This window comes from Chrysochloris asiatica, unplaced genomic scaffold (genome assembly GCF_000296735.1).
Source record: "Chrysochloris asiatica unplaced genomic scaffold, ChrAsi1.0 scaffold00048, whole genome shotgun sequence".
Lineage (NCBI taxonomy): Eukaryota > Metazoa > Chordata > Mammalia > Afrosoricida > Chrysochloridae > Chrysochloris > Chrysochloris asiatica.
In genome coordinates, this window is record NW_006408566.1 from 6,796,123 (window position 1) to 6,817,843 (window position 21,721).

General features: G+C 37.3%; 1 protein-coding gene across 6 annotated transcripts in view; it reads right to left on the bottom strand.

The window, feature by feature from the left end:
- SGIP1 (SH3-domain GRB2-like (endophilin) interacting protein 1) overlaps nt 1-21,721 on the bottom strand; it is a 360,328-nt gene that overhangs the window by 72,543 nt on the left and 266,064 nt on the right. For 3 of the 6 annotated variants that reach the window (XM_006862446.1, XM_006862444.1, XM_006862447.1), the window contains 3 exons: nt 9,470-9,597; nt 8,454-8,580; nt 3,305-3,364 (listed from right to left, as the gene is read on the bottom strand). In XM_006862446.1, coding sequence (XP_006862508.1) covers nt 3,305-3,364; nt 8,454-8,580; nt 9,470-9,597 — 315 coding nt within the window. Of the gene's footprint in view, nt 1-3,304; nt 3,365-4,323; nt 4,390-8,453; nt 8,581-9,469; nt 9,598-17,658; nt 18,169-21,721 lie in introns of all 6 variants that reach the window. The other 3 variants (XM_006862443.1, XM_006862442.1, XM_006862445.1) reach the window with 2 other exon arrangements.

A 21,721-nucleotide genomic window follows, 5' to 3' on the forward strand; every position in this document is an offset into this window, starting at 1 on the left:
CCCAGTGTTTACCATTTCTGAGTACAATTAGATTTGACCCTAATTGCTATGCTCAAGTTATTCCTTCTAACTGAAATGCTCTTAGCTGACTCAAGTGTTCCTGTCCTCTAATGGCAAACACTTCAAGTCCATTTTCCCCACACCAAATTATTCTACATTCCCCCTAGTTAAAAATCTACCTACCATTCATAGTTTTCTGGCACATTTTTTTTTTTTTTTTTTACAATTCTATTATGGCATTATCTCAATATCCATTTTATAGGAAGTACCTATTTTGTTTATTTCTTGTGAGTTCCCAGATGGCAGAAGTCTTATTATTTTACCATCACAGTTCCTCTACCAGGGTTTGTGGCTAAGAATATTATTCATAGACCATAGAATAAAGGGATAAATGAGTTCTTATGTTTTCTGTTCTAGTAATCATTGATCTAGGTTTCTTTCCTTGTTATAGGAAACTATCTAACTTATGATTCAGGTATCAAAATTTTTACATATAGCAACCATTCTTTTTCAAAGCTGAAAGCTTTGTGCTGTGTTTTTTAGTTCTCCATTTGACAACCACAGTCAGGTTGAGAAATACTGTTTTATAACCGACTTCTGCACCTGACTAAATGTGATTCAGTGTTTAACTTCTCGTCTTCTGGTGAATGAGGAGCTCACTTTTCAGCAAAACAATTTATATACATATTGAAATCCACTGTTGTTAGGTGCCATCAAATCGGTACCCACTCATAGGGAACCTATGCACAACAGAATGAAACACTGCCTGGTCCTAGGCTCAGTTCACAATTGTTCCCACGTTTGAACCCATTGATGCTGCCACTTTGCCAGTCCATCTCGCTGAGGATCCACCTTAGCAAACATGATATCCCTTTCCAGTGACTGGTCCCTCTTGACAATATGTCCAAAGTATGAGAGATGAAGTCTGGTCATGTTGGCCTCCAAGGAGCACTCTGGCTGCACTTCTTCCATCACAGATCTGTCTGTTCTTTTGGCAATCCATCTTTTGTTTGTTCTTTTAGCAATACTTTCAACATTCTCCTCCAACACCACAACTCAAATGCATCAACTGAAATCAATTAGGTTGTGTTATTTATTTACTATTATATTTTTGAATGAGGAACATATCCAGAAGCAACTGTATAGTACTGACAGTGGAAGTCATAAGAGGAAGAAAATACAGTGAGTCTCCTGGAAATACAAGATGAAAATCTGAACTAGAGGACATTTTGGAAATAAGAATCACATGTATCTTGTTAAACCTCTAATGATCCCTTCCCCCAATTTTCTTCATTCAGTGTGAATAACACTTCAAAGTATGAATAATAAGCAATCTACTTAGAAACTAAAAAATCCCTCTTATTTGCTCAATTTAAAAAGTCATTACTGTCATTCATTTTTATTTTTACTTTGACACACTCCACCTGTCTTCTTACCCAAATCAGACCAAGACATCAAGAGATTGGAAATGTTTTCAATCAGACCATCTTTCCTGCTGCTATTCAAATTACTCAAAAATAAGGAGTTCCATCTCTTGAACAACTGTGTAAGCAAATTCACTATTAATAGAAAAAAATCTCACAACCATACAAACGACTTTAAAAAAAAAAGTATATAAAGCATTGGCAGTGTAGTGTGTTGGCTGCTAACCGCAAGAGCAGTCATTCAAGTCTACCAGGTGTTCCACGTCAGAAAGATGAGCCTTTCTGTGCCCGTAAAGGTCTACAGCCTCAGAAACACTATACAGGGTTGCTACGAGTTGGAAGCTACTCCCAAGCACACAACAACAACAACAATAATAAATATATAAAAGTCATGATTTTTAAATTGTGTTGACACATCCATGTTAGAAAGTCTTTTTGTTATCAGGGATACAAAGACAAGTGCAATATCTAAATTCAATTCTGGAGAATAATTTTTTTTTAGCCATCTTTCGATTCCAGGAATAATCTAGCTATTTCAAATTTTAAACTATTGAGCTGTAAGTGATAAATTTTTATCTGTAAGATAACCCATTAATTAAATTGCATAATTTTCCCAACATTATTTTAAATGGGTCACTTTATCAAATTCCTGGAATGTTAAGATGATTTAAAACAGAAATGTAAGACAGAAGAATGTTATGCCTTAATAAAGAATATAACAATTAAGCATTGAGATTAGATATTTCACATTATATTTATGGTTATTTTCTTTACTCTTCTAAAATGGCAAGTCTGGCAACAGTTGTCCATTTTACTGCAGCCATTCCAATTGTAATCTCTGGAATGCAGATGGAACTTACTAAAATACTCCTTTTTACTTCACCCCATCTTTCTGGTCTGCTATGCCGCATTCCTGAGGAGCTCTGGTAGTGTAGTGGTTACGAACTGGGCTGCTAACCTCAAGGTCGCAGTTCGAAACTACCAGCTGTTCTGCAGGAGAAAGATGAGGCGTTCTGCTCCCATAAAGATTCATAGCCTTGGAAATACAGTACAGGGTCGCTATGAGTAGGAACCAACTCCACGGCACACCACCACCACCATGCCGCATTCCTTGCCTTAAGAACATATGTATGTATTTGCATTTTACAATGATAGACTACCAGAAAGATCAACTGTTCAAAACAAAGTAAAATACAATACAGGCATACCTCATTTGATTATGTTTGCTTTACTGTGCTTCACAGAGAGGACATTTTTTACAAATTGAAAGTCTGCAACAACCCTGTGTGGAGCAAATCTAAAGGCATCATTTTCCTAAACACAGGTGCTCACTTTGTGCCTCTGGGCTACATTTGGTAATTCTTACAATAATTCAAACTTTTTCATACTTACTAGACTAGTATAGTGAAAATATAACTTTCATATGCACTGGGAAACCAACAAATTCATGTGATTCACTTTAATATGCTATTCACTTTACTGCACATATCTCTGAGGTATACCTGTATCGATCAAAAATGTCCTTTTATTTGTTGTATTTGCAGAAAAGTTAGGAAAGGTCCCTGGTTGACAGAGTTAAGTTCAATGGCTAGAAAAGGTGTTTTGATTTCTTTTTTTTTTCCAATTAACTACAATTAATGAATTTATATTGACTACAGATTAGCTTTCTTTTTTTTAATATTTAAAATTGAAGATCACATACAAATCAAATTCATGAAATATTTTATTTAATATTTAGTATTTCTAAGTAGCCATAGCATTTTCAAATAGAAAAGTAAGACCGGGTCTTTTGAAGAAAACTGGGATTGCAAAATGCAGATGGGGTGGCAAAAGAATGAGGTGGGTATAAATTAGAATCTGGTATGCTATGTACTACTTACCTTCAAAAGTCAAATAAAACTTTCCTCTGTCAAACCAAACGAGGGAAGGCTGTTCATTCTCTGTATGGCCAGGAGTTGAAGCGGGATGGGAAAGGTTAAGGAGAGGGAGAGAGAAGGACACAGTATGAGTTCAGAGCAGGTCATTAATCTCACTATGGGGTCGGGTGTAGGCATGGCATGCCATTAACGTGCAGGGGGTTTAAAAAAAAACAACAACAAGGAAGGCTGCCAATCTATGTTTTGTTTTAGTTCAGGAAACAGAAAGCGAAAGCAAAGCTATGGAGGCCTAAAGGAATGGGCACGTGTGACTGGAAGCTGGATACTTGGGGTTCGTGTGCATGGAGCGGAACTCTTCTTGACCATGCAGCGGCGTTAGCATATTTTAACTGCACTAGTTTGAGCAAATTGTCCTTCAGCAATTGCTGCATCCTTTTCATCTTCAATACCATCTCCTTCTATGTTTTCACCAAAAAGATAAACGTGGAGTTATGGGTTGTATAAAACATCAGCTTTGGTTTTAAACGACAACATTGTATATCAACTTAAGTTCCAGGAAGAAGTACTACATTTTCCAACCCCTCCCCTGGAATCGCCTTAGGTATCCAGACACAAAACACCCTTTATCTATGTACCAAAGAGAAAACAAGGCTACTAATTCTGCTCTACTATTATTTTTTAATTTAAAAAGTCAGTGAACATGTAATTCTGAGCAGTTAAATTATTTCTTCCTTTGAAAATTCAGAAAGCAGTAGCATCTCACCTTGTTTTAAAAAAAAAAACCTTTTCACTTAGAAACTGTCATGCAACCTGCTGCTTTGTAGCTTTGTAATATATTCACTTAGAAAAGTTTCAGTGGCATGAGTTCCACAATGGACAGAGAACATACAAGGTGCATCTGAGAGGCACTGGACACTCATGAGCTAAGGAGCATGTCTATGAAGTTTATTGCATTCAGATGGCATTAATGGCTTGGATTTTTAAAGTCTAAGTATCTAGAAATCACTCTGCTAGCACCATACCTGCAGGCGTTTCACAGCGCCTTTCAAACGAGGGCAGTTTGTCATAAAAAACATCATCTTCTGACACTACGAACCAAAGAAACATAAAGGAATGGAAAACAAAAAACACAAATACAAACCCCAAATGAAACCAAGCAGCACACTATACTGATCAAAACACAAGGAATGATTTTAATGGAAAAAAAGAAACAAAACTCAAGTCACTGGGGTTATGATTATGTTGTGATAGACTTATTTTATGATGATTTTATGAGGAGAAATTAAAAAAAAAAAAAAGGAAATTAAGGTCAGGATTGAGCATCTGTGAATTTGGCTGAAGTCAGCCCCATGATGGAAATCAAACTCCATCTTCTCCTGGAATTGTTGAAGGTGTTATCAATAATTGACTTGTGGGAGTGTCCTTCACTCCCACACAATTCTCAAATGACCAGACATCAACAAGAACCTCCTGATAAGAGCACTGACAACTCAACAGGATCACCCAGCATGCACCGTCCCCCCATGGGAAAGCAGAAGCTTTTAACATGACCATAAACAGCAACACTATAAATCTGAGGTCCCTGCATGAGCCATCATCAGTATCCAAATTCAATTTGCTTTGCACCTGCTTTGGTAGTTAATGGGCTGTTAATTTTGAACAGCTTTATTGTTCTTTCTTCTTTGGCTATGGACTCCAGCTGTGGCCAAATGCCTTTGAAAATTGGTCACAACATCATGAATTGATGCTCTGGACCTCAACTGTTCCAGATCTTTGTACATGGTTTCCCTCCTCACTAACACATACAATTGGGATTTTTCCATTATGTGATTTTAAAAAATGCCACAGATCCTATGGATATTTTAATAGAAAATAGAATAAAATTTGGATGAAGACATAAAGATATAAGATAAGAAAATGAGCAAACATAGTAAAATTATTCCTTAAACAGTAGTACTACTTGGGTGAGATTTTTTTAAAAATTAGGATTATAACTACTCACTTCAAAAATCTGTCTTTATTTTTGTGTAGACTAATTGGCAGTTAATACAGGGTATTACTTTAGAAGACCTGTTCATTTCAGAAAGCTTGAAGAGACAAAGGCTTAGAGGAAATATTTTAAGTTTCAGATGCTATAGTTAATATTCCACTACTGAATTGATTTGACGTCTGCTCAAAGTCCATATCATGCTTCCTTTGGTGACCATAAATGATTGCTTTTCAATCATTACAGATTCCTAAGATGTTAAAGCTGTAATTTAAAGTGCATAATTAACAGTGAAAGAATATATATATAACAGTGAATTTAACAGTAAATAAAATTGCCTTTAGGGTGTTTTTTTTTTTTTTGTAGTGGGGTCCTCCTAAAGGAGATACTGTAAATATATATATATATATATATATATATATATATATATACACACACACACTAATAAATAAAAAAATAAACAATTAATAAAAATGGATATTTATAAGTAGTGATAATACCCTGTTTTGAAGAGGGAGTTAAATGCTTAAAAGTTTGTATCTTATAGGGTTTGCTCCCTAATGTCAAAGAGCACAAGTTCTATGAGCTTTTGAGAGTGTAAAAAGAGTTTATTATATTTCACCGATTTAAAGACATGCATTTCCACTCCCCCCACATCTTTTAACATCTCTGAAACTGGGGTGGATCTTGCAATCAATGTCCTAAGAATGCATTATATTTTTGCTTAATTGACATCTTTTCCCCCTCCTTCTTAGTTATATACAAAATATGTATCTTATATTTGAAGGTGTCTTTAATTCAATGAAATATAGTCACATAGGAGCTCAGAGTTTGACTGCATACAAAAAGGTTTATTTTATGTTGTGGCATCGGACTGACTATGTCATAATCACGGCTCTCATGAGAGATGCTATGCCCAAGTCTTTTATATTAATTTTCTTATTACTAATTGTTATGTAAGAGGACAGGCTAGATTTGTTTGCAAAGATTTAGTACTTGAATTACTTTAAACTTTGCTTATTTTGTTTCTACCACATTTACCTCAAATTTTGCTCAAGAGTCATAGGGACTGTCAAAAAAGCATTGTGGTTGGAGTAGGAAAGAATCGATCCATCAATTTCAGGGACTTTGCTGCTGAACTTCTCTAACTCAAGCAAGCATTTGATGACATTAAGTTGACATTCCATGTCAATCATGGAGAGACCTCTTGGTGCTGAACAGCCAAAGCACATTCTCTCCAGAAAGAGAAACAGCAATACACAAGATGCTGCTGGGCAGTTAGTCATATGACAATGCATTTACTTCGGAGAGAAGTGGCTGTCAGGTGACCCACAGCAGAAGGAGGAAATAAAGAAGAGGAGGATGAGGAATGTAGTGGGAAGATGAAAACCAAATAAAAATAACAGCACCAAACAGATTAAATCAGAATGCTCCTCAGCAATGAAGCAATGTGACTACCCTCTCATGTGACTTTTTTCTTTTTAAACCCTTTGTGAAAATATTCATGGGAGGTGTGTTAAAAATCAAAGTAGCTGGCCAAACTTGAGATTTCTGCAGCAGAGAATATAGAAATGCAATGTACAAAACATGGACACAGTTCAAGTTCCCTGTGTGTAGAATTAGCACTGTAAAACTGAATGAGTTGAAAGAATATGGTAAATATTTCATCTGAGGTCACTTGGTTTGTCTTTCTGAGTGACAGCTCATCCTTTTTCCATTTCTTTCAGACCAATAACACAAATCACATGGAGTAGGTAGAAGACACGATCTTCGGGAGTAAAAAAAATGCAGGCAAGGAATGGAGAAGTGGCTGTAGGAATCAAGGAATATTAAAGAAGTAGAGTTCAAAAATAAGTCTGGACTGTCAAAGAAATAAAATAGTGAGCATGAAAAATGGCTAATAGACCTCTAAAAATAGGAAGTCCCAAGTTTCCCAATTAACTGATACAGATAAGACATAATGTTGGTTATATAAATAATGACAAACATAAATCTATTAAAATCATATGAAACAGATATCTGGCTATATTTTCTCCAAATTTTATTGGGATGTTTAGAATGGTGTGATTAAAATTATAGAGCATGCGATATAGTTAAAACTTTGTGGTCCCTGAAAGACACACCTTAAAGACATAAGCAGATTTTCTCCAGAAGAGTTTCAGGCTTTGATCAAACTACTTCTCACATAAACAACTCTACAGTGTGCTCACTGGTAAGTAGCAACAAGACTTTATTTACCTTTGGTTAATGATTTTCCCAAGCAGAGCAGGATAGGTCTGTTGACTTTTAATACAGAAGCCTGGGGGAGGTGTTCCAGACAATGAAGGAAGAGAATGGCAAATGGGGTTGCATAAGAAAGATGAAACAGGGAAGCCTCATGTCAGACAAGAAAAACCATGAAAATGAGACGCACTGGATGCTTATGGTAGTGGGTGAAGTGGTGTAGAGCAAGACCAGCCTTGGAAAGAGGGAAACCACTCCAAGCAAAAAGAAGCGTTTAAACTTGGGAAAACCATCTAGCTGAGCTGACATTCTCAACTCTTCACTTTCATCACACCATAATGAAAGAGGCCCAAAGGCAATTATTGAAAATGCCAGCAATGAATTACTTCTCTGGGAAAACTGATCATACATCATTGAAAAGCACTTAAACAAATTCAAAAAATTTGCTCAAGTCCCATAATGCCAATGCTGATTCCATTTGTCAACATAAAGACAAGTAAAAAATGATGAAGAAAAGAAAGATCCACGAAAGTACAAGTTCTAAATTTTGTGATTTCTGATGTATTACACTGTTGGAATTTAAATAAACATTCCCCCTCAAAGGAGATGACTTTTATTGTAAGAAACAATATCTAAATAACAGGCCCTTATTTGGCGATTCCTTTTTTTCTTTTATGACGAGTTCTGTATGTAATACCACAGGAAAATTCGTGTAAAACACAGGTGTTAATGTTCTTTCATTCATTTATTTACTTGACATTCATTTATTTATTTACTTTGCCTCCTTTGCTGAGAAGGTGTTTTTAAAAGGAGAGTCAAGATGACAATAGCAAAACACACAGCAAAACAATTTTGATCAGAAACATAGGGCCTTGGGGATTTCAGGTAATATAAAATAGCCAGTCAAAACCACAAACAAATGGAAAGAGAGATCATTTTTACCAACGGTGGGAGTGGTGGCTGCACTCAAGGAATTGGTGGACGATATTGAAGAAGTGCTTTCAGCCCGGGCTAGGGGTGCTATCGGAGGAGGGCTGGAAGAGTGGATGGGAGGGCTAAAAGGTCTGGACTGCAGGAAGGAGAAAAGAGATGAAAAGTTAGGTATTCAAGTCGTAGCACTTTCATTTCACATTTTTAATGTCTCCTAGCCTAAATATGACAATTCAAGCTCTTAATGGAGGATAAGTGAAACCATTTTTACATTGGAATTAATTCAATAGGCCTCAGTAAGAGCCTGTGGAATGCAGCTAGAAGATCCAGAAACTGTAAACATGCTAAACTCAGTAGGTACAGCCAGGTTTAGAGAAGCTGGGATCTGTGATGTGGTCAGCAGTTCTGTTCAAGACTAAATTCACAAGCCCTTGGAGACGAGGCAGGTAATATAATGTGAGAACCTCTAGCCATCTAAACAGATTCAAATAGAAAACACTGCACTGTGGTAGCCAAACCTAAAATGATGAACATCTTAGATGTCAGTCCTGTGTTCACATATCAAAGCCTCTCTCACCAGTCTCCTGACAAAAGAGCAAATAAAATGCTTTTCCTTTCCCCCAGCCTTAAAGCACAAAGCAAGAAACTTCTGGAACAAATTCATGGGACCACGGTTCTCCTATCACCAATAACTTTTTTATAATTTTGGAGCCACAAATAAGGACTCATCCTCCAGAATCAGATAAATATTATGAAAAAAAAAAACTATCTTGTATTCTAAATTATTTAGTATAATCTAGCATTTCGATCTTAATTTTCATCAAACCCCACTGTGGTACAGCTGAGGATTGAAATGTCCTCCCACACCGCAGTGATTCTCTTTTAGATACCCCTAGTATGGGCCATGCGTACTAGTGTTCTAATGCTGAGACCAAAGCAGTGATGCCCTGTGTTCAGGCATTTTTCAGTGTTTGCCTGTTATTCTCACTACCTGTTTCTAATTAAAGCCAAAGCAGAGAGAAACATACCACATCTCCCACTCCAGGCTTTCCTGGAGGTAGTTTTGGTCGAGATGGAGGCCGGGGAGGAGGTGGAGGGGGTGTGGTGCTGCTGCAAGGAGCCAAGGGAGTGGCTGGTCGAGCAGGGGAGGATGCACCTGAAAAACAAACTGGTATTAACAATAGAAACAGCCATAGCCAAATCACTGTCATCGCCTGAGCCCTCCTTTCCCATTCTCACAGCAGCAAAATCAGTCCAACTTCACGTCAGCAGGTACTAAACAGTACAGCACTTTAGTATTTATATATATATATATATATTTTTTTTTTTTTCAAGAAAAAAAATCACTCAATTCAAATATGGTTGATGGCAGAAGCTGAAGCCCATTGCCTTTCTTTGTCATATAGCACTCAATGAAAGGTAAATCCTTTTATTGCTCCATTTGTGACAGAGAATACATTCTTAAGATTGTTTTGGCTGCATAGTGGGAGTCTTTTGTGACCACATACCCACCAAACTTTTGATAAATGTTGTTATTTTTTGCATATATTCAGAATTTTTGTCTGATTTGAAAATGGAAGTTGGAACCTGAAGGAAGAGGAATGGTTTTCCCACATTAGATTTTTGTTTTCAAATTATGACTAGAGTATTATCCTTTCTACTATGTTTCAAAATATGCATGTAAACTTTATTGATTTTCCCAAACACCTGACAGTAGGCAAAAGAAAATCTATAAATAAATTAGATGCGTCTGGAATTTTAATAAACACATTGAATTTAGAGGATTTTTTTTAAGGAGGCAGCTTTGGAATCTGTCCATATGGACTTAGCCAATGATGATTTTGGTGATGATTTTTGAAAGAGCGACTTAGATTTACCTTTCCGGTTGTTCATGACAAGCAAATGAAACAAAGAATACACATAAAGGCTGGCATGCACATGACAGGACACTAGTGGGGTCTCTGGACACAGGGGCCTGATCTATCACATATCTGGGATACATGGGAACCCCATTTGGTTCAAAACCTTAAGAAAGTCAAATCAACATTCAACCAGGTCTTTTTCAGAACGGCTCCAACTACGCTTGAACTTACGTCAGTTTGGTGAGAAGTATAGGCTTAAAATCATCCCAGGAAAATTCTCAAAATCCTGCCCCAAGTAAATATCCCCTTCTCACTAGAACACCCAAACACACACACGTTCCACACAAACACTGGCTCTCTGGAGAGTCCTCGACTGATTTTAGTCTGCATATTTTCATATTCTCAAAGAACTTTGAAGTTGAGCTTGAAAACACATGATCTCAGAATTTATTTCTCAGGAAAATGCAGGGTTTTATAACCTTGCTCCTCATTTTTAAACAATCTGAAACCCTGTTTGTGATTTTCTGTGCTATTGATTCTTAATGTCATCACATTAGTAGGAAACCTAGTTAACTATTAACATTACTCCAGCCTGGAGCTCTGGTAGTAAAGTGGTTATGAATCGGGCTGTGAACCTTAAGTTCAGTAGTTCGAAACTACCAGCTGTTCTGTGAGAGAAAGATGAGACTTTCTGCTCCTGTAATATTTACAGTCTTGGAAACCCTGTAAAGGGTCATGATGAGTCGGAACTGACTCCACGGCACATCATAACGGTGACTCCTGCCACCATTAGTAGCTGCTGCCATCCCTGTCTCTACATCTACCTCTTCTTCACTGCCACTTTCCTAACAAATATTTTATTGAACCAGGATATATGCTAGGCACTTTCTATGCATTATCTATTCAATCCTCACCATACGTTTCTGAAGCAAGCATTGTTATTATCTCAGTATTTGGATGAGGGAACTAGAGCACAAAGACATTCAATAACTTACCCAAAGTCACATAGCTCAAATGGTGTACTGAACTCCAAAGCCTAAGCTCTTAAATACAATCTCTTGTAGCTTGAGATAACCATGGAGTCCAACATTTTGCATAAAGCCTGTTTCTATTTTTGCATACTTCTTCCACCTTCTGAAAACATACTGGATAAAAATTTATAGATATATATAATGTTGTTGTTGTTGTTAAGTACCACCAAGTTGGTTCCGACTCATTGCAACCTGATTTTATATATATATACATATATTTATTATGGAGCCTTGTTGTGGCACTGTAGGATAAGCACTGGGCCACAAGGTTGGCTTGAGTTATGAGGACAGTGGTTCAAACTCACTAGCTGCTCCTCAGAACCCCTATACACCGTTGCTATGAGTCAGAATCAGCTCGACTGTACTTAACAACATTTTATATATGTAAATTTACATCCAGTTTGTTTTCAGAAGACAGAATTGCAATATAAGAGATGAGAAATAAACCTTTAACAGCAAAATTTTTGTCAGGAAGTTTCATGGTGCTCTTTTTGGATTCTATTTAGCTTTGAAAGAACCCGGGTACCATAATAGATTATGAGCTGAGATGCTAACCTCAAGGTCAGCAGTTAGAAACTACCAGTCAGTCCATGGGAGAAAGATGAGGCGTTCTGCTCCCATAAAACTGTACAGACTCAGAAACCCTATACAGGGTCACTATGAATTAGAATTGACTCAGTTGCACACAACCACCACCACCACCATTTAACTTTGAAGGAGTTGTGGCAGTGAAATGGGTTAAGTGTTGGGTTGTTCACCACAAGGTTGGTTGTTCAAACCCACAAATTGCTTATGGAGAAAGATGAAGTTGTCTACTGCTATAGAGATTTACTGTTTTGGAAATCCTAAGGAGCCATTCTACTCTGTCCCAGAGTTGCTATGAATTCAAATCAACTCAATGGCAGTGGGCTTGGTTTTGGGGTGGTTTTATTTAGCTTTGGGAGAACTATGCCATTGTGGAGGAGAATATTGAAAGTGCCATGGGCTGCCAAAAGAACAAACAGATCAATGTTGGAAGAAGTGCAGCCAGAATGTTCCTTGGAGGCCAGGATGACCAGACTGTGTCTCTCATACTTCGGACATATTGTCAGGAGGGACCAGTTACTGGTGAGGGATATCATGTTTGGTAAGGTGGAGGGTCAGAGAAAAAGAGTAAGACCCCCAGTAAGATAGATTGGCAAATTGGCTGCATCAATGGGCTCAAGTGTGGAAACAATTGTGAGGTTGGCTCAGGACCAGGCAGTGTTTTGTTCTGTTGTGCACAAGGTCGCTATGAGTCAGTACCGACTTGATGGCACCTAACAACAACAACAAAATGTCTATTCATGACTCTATTTGCAAGTAATATTCATAGGAAACAATTATGAAAAAAGTTCAGCTGCTTATCCTTTTTCTAACTGCTCCAGAAGAAAAAAATAAAACAAGGTCAGCAAAAACCCCTTAGATTAAGCTTGGGAAGGCATTAAGAGGTTGTCAGCAAAGCAGTGTGAAATTCTGAAAAAACACTGGCTGAATAATCAGGTGATCTGAGTTCTGACTTTGCCTGCTTCTGATTATCTGTGGGATAAGATAATAAGATAAGCTTCAGCTTCCTTGTTTTAAACAAATGAAATGTTTCTAATGTAGTGCTACGACTCAAAATAAAAAATGCTATGGAAGTGTTCACTAATCTATAAAAGACTACCCAAATATAATGCAACAGATGTTGAAGAAGATACATATCTTGTGTTTTGAAATAGATACAGCTAAACTCAGAGTCCTGGTGTGGTGCTGTGGAATAAGCACTAGACTGCTAACCAGAAAGTCAGCAGTTCAAACCAACCAGTTGCTCCTCGGAAACCCTGTATAGGGTTACCATGAGCTGGAGCCAACTCTTAATGACAGAAACAGCTAAACCTTTTCAAAAAATGTGTTTAGTTCATTGTTTTCCTTTTCCTTACAGACACCTTAATTTAAAAAATCATTTTAACAAATGGATTTATTTGCTTTGTTATACAATTAGTATGAAATTAAAAGGGTTTAAGATGCAAGATCATACTCCAGTGTAAAAACTGCTTGACAGAACTTGGAGGATCAGCAGAGGACATTCAGTGCCTGAAGGGTATTTCACAACTCAACAAAGCCTTTAAATGCTTTTGCAAGATCACATGATTGTTTCATATTTTAAGAAACTGTTGTTGTCAAATGCCATTGAGTCGATTCTGACTCATGTTGTGTTGTTAAGTACCACTGAATTGGTTCAAACTCATAGCGACCCTGTATAGGGTTTCTGAGGAGTAGCTGGTGAGTTTGAACTACCGACCTTGCGGTTCACGCTGACCTTAGGTTGAGTGCTTATCTAAAGGCGCCATACCTGGAAGACTATTGCTTTTGTAGCTCTATCCTCACTATTCTACTATTCCCCTCAAGCTGTATTTATTACCAAGAGCAATGCTGGAAAACAAGTTCAACAGCATCATTGCTAAAGGTTTACCTTAAAAAAAAAAAAACAATCACATATACATTCTTCAAATATTGGATTTCAGAATGTTGGCATTGGTTAACATGCTCTCAGTCTATTGGCTGCTCTCAGGTTGAGGCTCCATCATAGTTTTTTGGAAACCCCTGAGAACCATATAACTGAATTCAGCTTCCACTTCTCACCTTCCATGTGTGGGGGCAGTAGATGGGGAAGGGGCAGTTGAAGAGGCTGGGAAGAAGTGATAAAGGCATAAGCCGTGGAACTCAACAAATCCAGTGTCAGATCTTGGTTCTGTGATTTAGTAGATTTTGATCATGGCCAAATTGATCAATCTTTGAATCTTAATTTCCTTAATTGTAAAATGAGACTAACATAGTACAAGGCTGGTAAGTGGAGCAAGAATATTAAAATAAATGCAGTTTGAAATAATGTAAAGAACTAAGTAGTCTTCCCAAAGTGTGTTCCTTGGAATAAAATTACACTATTTCTCTGGAAGAAACATTATCAAATTTCTGCAAAAAGACACCTATACTATGGCTGTCTTTTGGTGATTGTTGCTGTTGTTAGGTGCCTTTGAGTTGGTTCTGACTCATAGAGACCAGATATAGAATTTCTAAGGAGCAGCTGGTGGGTTTGAACTGCTGACTGTGTGGTTCACCGTCCAGTGCTGATCCTACAGCACCACTCTAACCAAAGTCCTAAAACAGTGCTGTCCAATAGAGCTTTTCATGATAATGGAGATGTTCTAGAATTGTACTGTCCAATAAGATAGGCAGTAGCCACATCTGACCATTGAGCGCTTGAGTTATAGCTAGTGTGACTGAGGAAATGGAGTTTTACTTTACTTTAATTTAAATTTGTTATACTGATAATTGAAATAGTCATGTGTGGCTAGTGACCATAATGTTTTACAGAGCAGCTCTAATTTAAATATGATTAGAAAGTTGTTGTTAGTTAGTTGCCAAAGAGGCGATTCTGACTCTTGGATACCCCATGTGTGTCATAGTAGAACTGCTCCATGGGGTTTTCAAGGCTGTGACCTTACAAAAGCAGAATCCACTGGGTGTGTTTATTTGGTCAATTCAACCCCATATAGCTCAAATGTATTTGTTTATGAGTGAACATGGGTGTATACATCTATTCATATTGTTTTAATTTCCAAACTGGAAAATGGTGTACTGGCCATTCTATTGCTATTGCCACTACCTTTCCCTGAACCTCAAACTTGTGCTGCTAACCCATATGATTCTTCATCTCATCCCTGGAATACAACCCACATGGGATAAGTGGTAGCCTTTGCCAAGAATCAGAGTCCACTTTCTGTAAAGCAACATTCTGGCCCATAAGGAAATTAAAGTTCTTGAAGCAAATTCTTAACTTTGGAATGTCTTTTAGCAGCAGCAAACTCTTCTGATTATGTAGGTACTGTCTACACTTGGTCAGTGACTGTCTCCTTGCTGTGACTGAATTTTAAAATTAAATTTAAAAACTAAGCAGAACAATATCCAATTAAACCACCTGAGAAGTACAGGAAAAGTCAGTCTCATCAGGGTACATGTTGTAAAAAGTAGATAGTGAGAAGCATGGCTAATCTTTAAAACATGAGGCCAACCCTATTGTTTTAATCCTAAATATACATTTCTGCCTGTCTGTGTATGTTCTATCAATAAAACATTAAGCTCCAAATAAACTGAGACTTAATTAGGAGATAATGGTGCAAAGTTTTATTTATTCATGGGCTCCAGTGGCCTGGGTCAATATCCCACATAGAAATTCAATCCTTTAATACCAGCAAAGTACAGCTTTTTTCAGTGTAATTATTAAGAATCAATAGTCTTCACTGGTAACATTTAAAAATAACTTCAAATAAGAATATGGTAGCTAGGTATTAAAACACTAAAATTCTCAACGATTCCAAAGAAAAAGAAAAAGCTCCTCACTTCTTTCATTAGAACAGTGGTCAATCAATTGTGCAAGGTGATGGAGGAAAAAGAAAGGAAAAATGAAGCCCACTCCCCACTGATCTTGTTTACTGTGAGAACACTGTATTGACCCATCACTGAAGGTGGGTGAGCAAGGAAGACCCACAGAAAGCACTGGAAACATATCCCTCTCTTACAACCTGACAAATAGCTCTCTTTTCCAAAGTAGGATAACCAATTGGAGGTCTCAAGTCTTATATAGGGGTGCTTTACTACTTTTAAAAATTAGAAAGAAGCCTTGTGTACCTCAAGAGGCCAAAAGAAGCAATAGAGGGATAGACTTTGGGGCTTTTCAAATTATAGATAGGAGCACAGATGAGTACATTTGGAGTGAAGAGTTTTTGTGACTTTATTGATAACACTTGTGCAGCATAAGTGGCTGTCAGTAACGAATTAAGCTTGAGATGCTTTATAACTAAGCCTTCCAAAGGTGCCTGGAGAGTACAGTGGCTACAAACATGTACTCGGTTCAGATAGACCTGAGTTTGAATCCCAAGTCTATTGCTCCTATCTTTATAAACCTGAGAAAATTACTTGGTATCTTTGCGCCTTGTAAAATGAGGGAAATAATATTATCTGTCACTGGGGTTGTTGTGAGGATAAAATAATGTGTATAAAGCACTTAGCATCATGATAGGTAGGACAAGAATCTATAGATGCTTGTTTTCATTGACAAAATAAAGGTCACGTAAAAAAAACAAACATGCTGGTATTGTTTAATATACTGCTTTCAAACCTTATTTGAGAATTGAATAGTTCTCTTTTTCTTTTTTGTAAAGGGAGAAGGTACTGGAGCACACCTACTAATACAAAACATTGGTTTTGTATGTGTAGAACACAGAACAAACGTTAACCGCGACTCTGTTGAAAGAGGCAGCACTGATGACTGAATATAGAGACAAATACATTTACTTCCCCTTTATCTTTTCCTAGATCCAAGTAACAAACCTGGTTGTTTCTTTCAAAGAAAATGACAAATAGCAGATACCACCTCACAGCAGATTGCTAAACTGAACCCACCTGCCCAAGAAAGAAGACACGGGAGTATCTAGCGAAACTTGAATAATAGCAGAATATTGGAATAATTAATGGAAGAGGATACACTAGAAAAAAAAAAATTCTTGCTACTCCCTTGGTATTCATGGAAGGTGTTCCCATTATTTTATAATTAGAAAATATGAAATGAAAGTTCACATTAAGAAAACCAAAAATTTAATGTCAAAACTTGCATATGGAGTCCCAAAAGGTACATTTCTGGTAAGTCTTTTCCATCTCCATGGCCAGAGTTAACAATATAGGCTGATAAAGATGCCAAATGGTCAAATTGAGAATAGTTTTGGTTTTGGTAATTGCTTGATTACATTGGAAATAAAATAAGGTATCCCCTTTTGTTTTCCTCCTACATACCTATTAATACACTTTGTGTTGTTCAGACAAAACAAGAGTGGTTAACATGACCCCCATTGACCTTCCTTCCCCATAGATGATCTACAAAGATCTAAGATCCTTATGAAGGTATTTACAAGGAAATCAGACATTTAACATGAAACCCACCCACTGAGAAATCCAGCTTTCTAAAACTTTCTTGAATTCCAAACAATGACATGACATCTTGCTTTAAAAATATACACTTCCTAATTGCAGGGTGGGAGGCAGGGCACTCCTAAAGGCTGAGTATAGGTCAGAAAGCATCCACAGACTTAGACTATGACTATGAGCATTCGATGAACTAGGACATGCCACAGGGTCACAGACACCCAAACCAAGGAGGAATAGCTGAAGCTCTAAAGCCAACTGCCAGGCAGGAGAAGGGCATTGCTCACAATGCAGCAGCCATGGTCATTCCCTGTCACATGAAGCACACCAAACAGGAAGACCTACCACTGGCGGTCCCTGTCCCACTGCCGGAGCCAGGTCCAGGGGATGAAACCACAGTCCTGTAGGTGGGTGGTGGTGGGGGAGGCGGAGTTGCTCTCTGTCCCAACCCAAAATCTTTAGGAGATGAGATTGTTTCTAAGTAATCATCTTTTATGAAGGTCTGCTCAGCAACTTTCTTCTGGACTTCTTCTAAATTGAGTGGCGATGGTACATTGCGAGGAGGACCAGGAGGGCCAGGGTGCCCTGGGAGGGCTGGGGGGCCAGGAGGGCCAGGATGACCAGGAGCTGGGGACTCAGCTGAGTGGTCTGATGTTGTTGGTGGGGACACCACCTTTTCCCTTGGAGTCAACTCTGGAGTAACATGTTCCGGGGATGTATCGGAAAAATGAACCCACTTTTCTTCAGCATTAACAGCAACAGATTTGGGGGACAACACTGGGCCAAAAATGCTGTCCAAGTCATTGATTGATGGTAGTTTTTCAACTTTGACCTCAGTGGCTGACTGATCATCTCCTGTGGTTAAAGTAGTTGATTTTAAACTTTTATTGAGTTTATTAATGCTATTTCTATGGGGGCGAAGGGAGAGACATGATAAGTACAAGCATGAGGGAAAGCCTGGAAAATATACTGCCTTGAAAGATGCATCAATGGGTGTATTTTATGGTGCAAAAATATCTGTATTGGATTAGGAGCTGAAGATAAGGAGTGGTTTTTATTTTTTCTGCATTCATCATTTGAGTATCATAGTTTTATGATATTATTTATCATTTTGCAAGGTACCCAGAGTTAGCTGCATTTGCCACCATTAAAGTGATGAGCATGGTATCACTTTCAAAGTTTGTTCACAAGGAGACAACTGTGATCAGGGAGAAAGCAGTTTCAGGTTCACAGAGAAACATAGGCCCTGGAATGGCAAATTCTAAATGGGAGGTCACTTTTGAAAAACTGCCCTATTGAAATATGTACAACCCAGTATTTTTTATTTTTAATATTTCATGAAATTTGTTTATTAGGATATTAAATGAAAATGTTTGATAAACTACTCTGGGGTATTAAATTAAGATGTTTGATAAACTGAGTAATATCTGTTGGTTTTAAAAATCATCACATCATAATGAGTTGTATATACCAGACACAGTACAAAGATTACTTATACATATATTTATAAATACACACATACACACTCCACATGCAACACACACATAGGTTATTAAGAAGGCATGTGATAATAGAAGTTTGTATAACAAGGAAATTACAAAAGTATTTTTATACATAATTTCCTCTTCAAATCTAACATGTTAACACCATTGGCATGGCTGTGATATAGTCATATCTGTCTGAAGTCAATGTAACATAAAAGTCTGCTTTGCTTAAACATAAGAGTCAGCTATTCTTTCTAAGTCATCTTAGGAACAAAGGGAAATAAATAAAACAATCTTCTACAGCTTAGAATTCAAAATGTGATTACATTTTACACAAAATGTGTACTTCAAAAATGTGATTACTCAAATTAAAAATTGCTACCCAAGTAATGAGAAGGCATGGAAGATTCTTGAAGGGATAGAAACCATGCTAATAATAAATATCTCTTGGGTTATAAGAACTGGCTTATTATTTCCATACTTCTAATTTGAAAGGAATTACTTCAAGGTTTCAATGATACAGATAAGTGTGGTAGAACTCTGCATGATACACAACATTTATATATGTATATATTATTTTTTTAAGGAGCTCTGATAGCATAGTGGTTAGGAATCAGGCTGCTAACCTCAAGGTCAGCAGTTCAAAACTACCAGCCGTTCTACGGTAGAAAGATGAGGCTTTCTGCTCCTGTAAAGATTTACAGCCTTGGAAATCCTATGCAGGGTCACCGAGTCACAACGGACTCCACAGTACTTAACAACAACAATAGATATTTTTGTTAGTTTGCTATTATGTTGCTACATTACCATCCAGCCAGATCCAACTCATTGTGACCCCATGTGTAACAGAACACACTGCCTGGTCCAGTACTAATCTCACAATCACTGTTAATGAATTAATATAATTAATTGTGATAGTCGTTGTGTCAGTGAGGGTTATTCTCTGTTTTGCTAACTCTGTACGTCACCAAGCATGATGTCCTTCTCCAGGACTGATCACTCCTGATAGCATGTCCAATGTAGGTGAACTCAAGTCTTGTAGTCCTTGCTTCTAAGGAGAATTCCAGCTGTACTTTTTCCAAGATAGATTTGTTTATTCTTCTGGCAGTTCATGGTATAGTCAATATTCTTCCCCAGCACTAAAATTCAAAAGAATCAATTTCCCCTCATTCATCCTTATTCATTGTCCAACTTTCATGTGCATATGAGGCAACTGAAAATATCATGGCATGGGTCAGGTACACCATTGTCTTCAAAGTCATATCTTTGCTTTTGAATACTTTAAAGAGGTTTTTTGCAGCGTATTTGTCTAATGCAATACACTGTTTGATATCTTGACTGCTGCTTCCAAGAACACTGATTGTGGCTCTAAATAAAATGGATAACTTTAATCTTTTCTCTGTTTATCATGATGTTTTTCATTAGTCCTGTTTGGAGGATTTTTGTTTGTTATTTTACATTGAGTTGTGATCCATATTAAATGTTGTAGTCTTTGGTCTTTATCAGTAAATATTTAAAGTCCTCTTCACTTTCAACAAGCAAAGTTGTGCCATCAGTATCTAGCAGGTTATTAATAAATCTCCCTCCAATCCCTATGCAATGTTCTTCTTCATATAGGCCAGCTTATCCAATTATTTGTTCATCATACAGATTGAATAAGTATGGTGAAAGGATAGACCTCTGGTGTACACATTTCCTGATTTTAAACTATAGTGTCCTCTTGTTCTGTTAAAATGCCTCGTAGTCTATGTGCAGGCTCTGCATGAGCCCCATGGAGTTTTCTAGAAATCCCAATCTTCTCACTGTTATCTGTAATTTGTTATAGACCACACAGTTGTATGCCTTTGTATTGTCAATAAAACACAAATAAATAACTTTCCTTTACTCTATTTCCTTAAGCCAAGATCCATCTGATGTCAGCAATGATATCTCTGATTCCACATCTTCAGAATCTGACCTGAATTTCAGGCAGCTCACTACTCATGTACTGCTACAACTATTTTAAATTACTGACACCAATGTTTTACTTCCTTGTGATAATAATGCTACTGTTTGATAATTTCTGCATTCTCTTGGGTCACCTTTCTTTGGAATGGACACAAATGTGAATCTCTTCCTGTTGATTGCCATGGTAGCTATCCTCCAAATTTGGCGCAGATGAGTGAGCACTTCCAGCATGGAAATATCTCAATTAGTATTCCATAAATTTCTGGAGCTTTGTTGTTTTTGTGTTTTTCTCTTTTCTTTCCTCTTGCTAATGCCTTTAGCACAGCTTGGACTTGTTACTTCAGTACTATTAGTTTAAAAAAAAATCACATTCTTGATCATATTCTATCTCCTGAAATATTTGAACTTTCACAAATTCATTTTGATACAGTGACTCTGTTTGCTTTCCACCTTATTTTGAAGGTGTGTGGCTCAATATTTAGCCCACAGAATCCTTCAGTATTACAACGTGAGACTTGAATTTTTTCTTCAGTTCTTTCAGCTTGAGATATGTGGAATATGTTCTTTCACTTTTGGTTTTACAATTCCAAGTTTTGCATATTTGTATCATACTCTTTATCTCTTTGAGCCACCTTTCAAATCAGCTCTTTTACTTCATTTCTTCCATTCACTTGAGCTACTCTACATTCAAGCGTAAGTTTTAGAGTCTCCTCCGACGGTAATTTTGGTCTTTTCTTTCTTTCCTGTCTTTTGACTAACTTTTGCTTTCTTCCTGCATGCTGTCATTGATATTACCCAACAATTTACCTGGTCACTTAGTTCAATAGTCAAATTTACTCTGGGGGAAGTCTCTAAATTCAGGTAGCATATATTCAAGGTTCCCAGCTCTGGTAGCGTAGTGGTTACGAATCGGGCTGTGAACCTTAAGGTCAGCAGTTCGAAACTACCAGCCACTCCGCGGGAGAAAGATGAGGCTT